General features: G+C 38.0%; 1 protein-coding gene across 1 annotated transcript; it reads left to right on the plus strand.

The window, feature by feature from the left end:
- Positions 1–556: 556 nt before the first annotated feature.
- LOC137730286 (tonoplast dicarboxylate transporter-like) lies at positions 557–7,140 on the plus strand. Its single transcript, XM_068469345.1, has 6 exons — positions 557–1,110; positions 5,039–5,516; positions 5,976–6,019; positions 6,101–6,196; positions 6,306–6,819; positions 6,937–7,140. Exons 1-6 carry the CDS (start codon positions 688–690, stop codon positions 6,972–6,974), a joined length of 1,593 nt encoding a protein of 530 aa, XP_068325446.1. The 5' UTR covers positions 557–687; the 3' UTR covers positions 6,975–7,140.
- The last annotated feature ends 269 nt before the right edge of the window (positions 7,141–7,409 follow it).

The raw sequence follows: 7,409 nt of genomic DNA on the forward strand, positions 1-7,409 counted from the left end.
CCCACTTATATTTATATTTTATTTTATGATAATCAAATTACCAAATTACCCTTGCATGATTTGATATATCATTTTGGGCTGATTTTGAATTTTTTTGGCCGAGGGGCATTTTGGTTCAGTTACTTTTGTCGAAGGCGGTGACACCAAATCCCACTGTTCAATGCGTCTCGCTTTATATATAGAAGATATGACAATTAGCAGCAAAATCCAATTTAATTAGCAATATCAAAATGAAAGCCAAACTTGTTTACAGCTTTAGTGATGAGTCAAAAACTTCTTACACCTAAGTTATATTATTCAAAGCTCGCACGAATGATCTGCAATACCTACGTGTGATATCACATATAAAAAGAAAGATAAATTTGTCTATTATTTTATATGCTTTGAGATGTGATATTTTAAAACATTTTAATTTATAGAATTTATTTGTATTAGAGTATGTATCAGTAACATGAACAATTTGTAAATAGAAATGGCATTACTCTATAAAAATAAAAAGACTCAAACTCAAAAGACAAAACGACGGACACACTATACCGGCCAACCAATTAACCTTACTTCCTCGTACGCCTAACTAGATAGAAAAGCCTTACTTCTTTGTATACAAAACCGAATATAAAAGCACCATTTCCTCGCAGTATAATATATAGTCAAGTGATTTCCGTAATCCAATCCAACATCAATAACATGGATCATCATCCAATATCCGAAGACCCCAAAACCCCGCTTCTCCATCTCCACGATCAAATCCAACGGTCGCAGAGCTTCCATTCATCCTTGAAATCCATTCTAACACTCGAGAACTTCTTCATCCTCCTCGGACCTCTTCTGTGCACCATCATATGCCTCTGTGTGAAGCTAGATGGCCCGGTGGCCAGCCGGAACATGTTGGCGGTGCTGGTATGGGTGTTTGCTTGGTGGCTCACGGAGGCCGTGCCGATGCCAGTTACCTCATTGTCCCCTCTCTTCCTCTTCCCGCTCTTCGGAATTGCCTCTGCAGATGATGTTGCCCACTCTTACATGAACGATGTTATTGCCCTTGTTCTTGGAAGCTTTATTTTGGCTCTCGCCGTTGAGCATTATAACATACCCAAAAGATTCGCCTTGAATGTGAGTCCTCTTTTCGTTGCAGTTTTCTCATATTACCTCATTCATGTGATATATGTTCACAAAATATTATTGTCACCAACAAAGCAAACATAAATATATTTTCAATAATATTGATACGTGTCACAACTTGAGATTTGGATGCTTTAGTTTCCGAATCCTACTACGGTGAGAGCTGCATTGTGCCCGAATCCTAGCTCGTACTATCTGCTTAGGGTTTTCAAAATAATTTATTTTTTGGATTCAAGCGATATTAGTGAAGGAGAATCAAAATTTGAACTTCTGGTACATGAATAATTTATAATAATGCTAAATAGATCATTTATTTAAACTAAATTTTGGAAACTATATGGTGTGGTTGTTGATGATTGAGATAAATTTTTCAATGTGTGGAAATTCGGTTCGGTACACTAAGGGGGTGTATCAATTGAGAATTTGAGAGACTAATGGATTTATAAATTTATGGATTTTTATGGAGTTTAATTGATTTGTAGAGATTCCATATTAAATTTTGATTCAATTCCCTCAAAATCTCATGGGAAGATGACACACCCCGCCTAAGGATTGGCACGATGGAGTTAGGTCCGGGAAGTGGTCCCGTCCGGGCCGGGATGTGACAGAAGATGTGAGATTTGTGGATGCTTAAAATACACTACGAAATCTCTTTAATTCCCGCTAATTCCTCAACTTTCTCAAATTCTTTAAAATCAATTTCTAATTGAATACACTTGGAATGTTATAAACTTCTTTAAAATCCTAATTGAATACACTCGGATTTCTAAGGATTTTAATAAACTATTTTAAAATTCTAATTGAAGACACCTTGAATTTTAGAGAATCACTGAAAATCCTGATTGAATACCCCTAGATTCATTAAAATAATTAAATTCTCTTAAAATCCAAATTGAATACCCCTCGCTAAATGTCATAATAAAATTTGTTAGAATTTCTTTTTTCAAGTTTCTAACAAATTGTATTATTATACTTGATTTGACGGGCGGTGTTTGCGGCATACTAAAAAATCTCTCGATGATTGAATTACTACTTAAATATTGATTAACGTATTTATTTTCTAGAATAGTATTATGCTCACCTCAATGTTTTATTTTTCTATCCATTTTATATTTACACTCATCATAAAAAAACAAAACACACATAAACTCTTTTCCCACCCACCATTATTCCCAAAATAACCCCATATATTGCTTCTTCCAATTTTCCTTGCTTTAAACAAATATTGTGACATCCCACATCACCTAGGGGTGTGATCCTTAAATGTATATTTTCATCCCTACCTAGCGCGAGGCCTTTTGGGAGCTCACTGGCTTCGGGTTCCGTGGGAACTCTGAAGTTAAGCGAGAAGGGGGCTAGAGTAATCCCATGATGGGTGACCCACTGGGAAGTTGCTCGTGAGTTCCCAAAAACAAAACCGTGAGGGAATGATAAGCCCAAAGAGGACAATATCGTGCTACGGTGGTGGAGCGGACCCGGGAAGTGATCCGCCCCGGGCGGGGATGTGATAATTTGGTATCAGAGCCTAACCCTGGTCCCGTGTGTGCCGACGAGGACGTCGGGCCCATAAGGGGAGTGGATTGTGGCATCCCACATCACCCAGGGGTGTGATCCTTAAATGTATATTCCCATCCCTACCTAGCGCGATGCCTTTTGGGAGCTCACTGGCTTCGGGTTCCATGGGAACTCCGAAGTTAAGCGAGAAGGGGACTAGAGCAATCCCATGATGGGTGACCCACTGGGAAGTTGCTCGTGAGTTCCCAAAAACAAAACCGTGAGGGAATGGTAAGCCCAAAACGGACAATATCGTACTACGGTGGTGGAGCAGACCCGGGAAGTGGTCCTCCCGAGCCGAGATGTGACAAATATACCCTATAACTCCAACTCCAAATATCCAGAGGGGGCGTTGAGAAGGTGCGAAAGGTGCAGTTGCACAGGGCCCCCAAAATTTTTGTCACCTAATATTTATATGTAATAATATTCTATATTTAAAATTGCTTTTGTTATGAAATAATGTTCTATATTCAAAAATTGATTTTGTTAGCACGTTAAAATCTCATCTTACACTTCTTATAAGAGTATTTTTTTTTTCTTTCTAAATACAAAAATTTAGAGTACAATAAGATATTTAAAGTGTCAATAATACACCATAAAAGACGATATTTTTTCAATATTATTATATAATAATGTTACATATTCAAGTGAAACTTTAAAGTTAGAGTTTTTTAAGTTCGTTTTCTTCTTTGGTTGTTTAAGATTGAACTGCTTTTGATTATTTAGTGAATGTTATGTTTGTAACTCCTTTTACTTATTATTAATGACATTTTTAAACTTTGCAATTAGTGAGTGATAAACTTTGTTTTGATTTAAGTGATTGTTTTCTAGCTTCAATACATTGTCTTACATTTTTTAAGACTTATATTAAGGAGGGGCACTTTTATAAATTTCGCACAGGGCCCCCAAAATCTCAGAGACAGCCTTGTGCGAAATTTTTTTATTACATTTGATTTTTTGTGGAGGATGAGGTTGGGGAGGGTGGTGGTAATGAGGTTCTTCAATTTTATTTTTTTTCCTTACTTTTCATTTTTATGTTAAAATAAGCTTTAAGTCCAGCTGTATAATAATTGTGTATGTGTTACATTTTGGGTGGAAGTTATGTATGTGGTAATACTGTATTACCACCCAGATCCTTTTTGTGACATCCTACATCATCTAGGGGAGTGATCCTTATATGTATATTCTCATCTCTACCTAGCACGAGGCCTTTTGAGAGCTCATTGGCTTCAGGTTCCGTAGGAACTCCGAAGTTAAGCGAGTAGTGCGCAAGAGCATTTCCAGGATAGGTGACCCATCTCGAAGTTCTCGTGTGAGTTTCCAAAAACAAAACCGTGAGGGCGTGATCGAGGCCCAAAGCGGACAATATCGTTCTATTGTGAAGTTGAGCCCGGGATATGGTGGGGGCCGGGGTCGGGATGTGACAATTTGGTATCATAGCCTAACCCTGGCTGTGGTGTGCCGATGAGGATGTCGAGCCCCTAAGGGGGGAGGATTGTGACATCCTACATCGCCTAGGGGAGTGATCCTTATATGTATATTCTTATCTCTACCTAGCACGAGACTTTTTGGGAGCTCACTGGCTTCAGGTTCTGCAGGAACTCTGAAGTTAAGCGAGTAGCGCGTGAGAGTATTCCCAGGATGGGTGACCCATCAAAAAGTTCTCATGTGAGTTCCCAACAACAAAACTATGAGGGCATGGTCGGGGCCCAAAGCAGATAATATCGTGCTACGGTGGAGTCAAGCTTGGGATGTGACACTTTTCCTTGGAGATCCTAGAAATTCCGTGATTGTGATTATTCATCGTACATCGTGCGGTCATAAATTATTTTAAAATTTAAAATTTAAATGAAATATAAAATAATACTTAACAAAAATTGACCACACGATGTACAATAAACGATCACGATCATGTGATCCCCAAGAAAATGATCCGACGAAGATCATTTTCCAATAATTTAGAGTAATGCTAGGGAGACTAAATTTATAGACTAAATTTTGAAAACTAAATGACATGTAAGTTCATGATTGATTTATTACTTAAGTATTGATAGACGTGCTCATTTCTATTGGTGACATATAATTTAGTTTGCTAATTTAATCTCCTTGCATTACTCAATAATTTATCTTAATTGTGGAGGTGAAGGGGGTTGGGGCAAGATATGAATGATTGGTCTTTTAAGTAAAGTGATTCCATACAAGGACAAATTTGTCAATAAAAGTACAATTTCAAAATGGGTGAAAAGATAAGACATTGGATAAGCGTAGTAACACTTATTTTTTATTAGTGACATATTTACAAATTGGATAAGTTGATTTATTTAGTATTACTAGTTAACCCCTTTTTTTTTACCCCCGAACACAGATAACCTTGGTGTTCTATGGAGACCCCTTGAATCCGCCATTGCTGCTGCTGGGAATATGTGGGACCGCAGCGTTCATCAGCATGTGGATGCACAACACGGCAACTGCAGTGATGATGATGCCCGTAGCCACCGGCATTCTCCGGCGGTTTCCGACGGGTCACGACCAGTCCGTGGTTGTGAGCAACTTTTGCAAAGCGGTGATTTTGGGGGTGTTATACTCCATAACCATAGGAGGGATGAGCACTCTGACGGGGACCGATGTCAATCTCATATTGGTTGGAATGTGGAAGACCTATTTCCCACAAGCAGCTCCGATCACCTTCAACACCTGGTTCTGTTTCGCCTTCCCTTCGGCATTGTTGATGTTCTTGGCTTTGTGGGGTTTGCTTTGCTGCTTGTATTGCTCAAGGAGTTCAGGCCAGGCTCTCTCTGTTTATTTAGACAAAGCCCATTTGAAGGAGGAGCTCGAATTGCTAGGTAGGATCTCTCAAATTTTAGAGCAACTTACATGCAATCAGCATCAAATTGTGGTGTATCCTAAATCAATCACGCATTGTTGTTTGTGAATTTTTTGATGACTAAAACTGCTTCTAAATAAATTAGGCAAAAAAAAATTCAAATGTGTCTTTGAGGGAGTAGGACTTTTAATAAAAAAAAATCAACTTGTTTATAATGAAAGTACTGATATTAAAGCGTTGATGAGAAAAAATGTTTCTTACAAAAGCAATTTCGAAAAAACCACTCTTTTTTTATAGCAATTGTTGTGGATACCCCAAATGCCATGATAAAATAGTTAACACATGGTATCACCGTATTGGTCATGTTCTTGTTTGCTTTTGGTCCAATGTTCAGTATCCAATCTTAGGCACTAGAGAACACCTTCTGTGTAATTGTATTTCCAAATCAACTTACAATTGTTGATGCGGCAACCGGCAGGTCCAATGGCTTTTGTTGAGAAGATGGTACTGGCTTTGTTTTCGGTGCGTCCCCAAGTACTCAGTTTCGCATAGTTTTTTAGTATGGATGTGTCCTCCAGTTATTATGACTAGCATTTTCTGCAGATGCTGATTGTTTTGTGGATGACAAGAAGCATAACGGAGGATATTCCGGGCTGGGGAGTCCTCTTCAACGGGCATGCCGGAGATGGAACTGTCAGTGTGAGTATTGACATTTCTTCTTATGTGTTCTAACTTTAAACACGAAATAGCCTTATAAACAGACCTTTCGTTGGATCAAATTTTCAAGTGTGACTTGAAATGTTTGTAGGTTATGATTGCAACTTTTTTGTTCATAATTCCAAGCCAAAAACAAAAAGGTGAGAAGTTGATGGACTGGGAAAAATGCAAGAAGCTACCCTGGAATATCATATTGTTACTAGGTGCTGGTTTAGCCATAACTGACGGAGTTCGATCCAGTGGCCTTGCTAATATATTATCCGAAACCCTAGCTTTTTTGGAGGCAGTCCCATATGTTGCAATTGCACCTGCTGTGTGTCTCATAAGTAGTTCCATCACCGAGTTGATCATATCAAACAATACAACAACCACGCTTATTATTCCTCTCCTAATTCAAATTGCCAAACGTATGCATGTGCATCCTCTCCTTCTGATGATTCCGGGTGGCATTGGGGCACAATTTGCTTTCTTGCTTCCTACGGCAACTCCTTCAAATACCGTAGGATTCGCCACTGGCCACATTGAGATCCAAGATATGATCAAGATTGGCTTGCCATTGAAGATTGTTGGGATTGCTGTGTTGTCCCTTTTGATGCCCACTCTTGGTATCATTCCTTTTCTCTTCATTATTTAGCTCACTTAAATTTTGATTAGTTTTCATCTTCACTAGTTCTACGTGATGTTGTAGTTCATAAGTAACTATTGAGTTTTGGCTATTGCAGGAGCTTATGTATTTAGGACAAGTGAACCAATTCAGTGACTTGAAAGTTCAATACTGTTACGATGTCTCACAAAATCTCAGGGCATAATAAAAAGTAGAACATGTTTCGTTAGTGATAATCTTATGATCCCATTCATTTGTGAGGCTATATGTGATTGTGAGATATCTATATGAATTCGAAGCACGATTTTAAATTTACATTTCAAATATGATGTCCATGATGATCAACCTTATAAATATGTGTGATTATGTACATCAAATCAAATTAACTTTAAACCAAACAAATAAATAAAGTACAACTAATGCATATATATTTTTGCTTATTATACAAGATCACACCATTACATCATCTCTAATAAACTAACATTACATCCCAAGAAAATTTAAGTTTTAACAGCACACCACAATATATATCGCACACAAAGTTTAAGGCTACAGTAACCAAGATAAATCAATGATCAGAGGCTTCCACGG

The sequence above is a fragment of the Pyrus communis genome, chromosome 3 (genome assembly GCF_963583255.1).
Source record: "Pyrus communis chromosome 3, drPyrComm1.1, whole genome shotgun sequence".
Taxonomy (NCBI): Eukaryota; Viridiplantae; Streptophyta; class Magnoliopsida; order Rosales; family Rosaceae; genus Pyrus; species Pyrus communis.

What these genes read in the sequence shown, in the direction of transcription:
- LOC137730286 (XM_068469345.1), top strand. Translation starts at nt 688, where the DNA reads ATGGATCATCATCCAATATCCGAAGACCCCAAAACCCCGCTTCTCCAT. An exon ending in TGGTACTGGCTTTGTTTTCG is followed by an intron (nt 6,020 to 6,100) that starts GTGCGTCCCCAA and finishes CATTTTCTGCAG; the next exon opens with ATGCTGATTGTTTTGTGGAT. An exon ending in CCTTTTGATGCCCACTCTTG is followed by an intron (nt 6,820 to 6,936) that starts GTATCATTCCTT and finishes TGGCTATTGCAG; the next exon opens with GAGCTTATGTATTTAGGACA.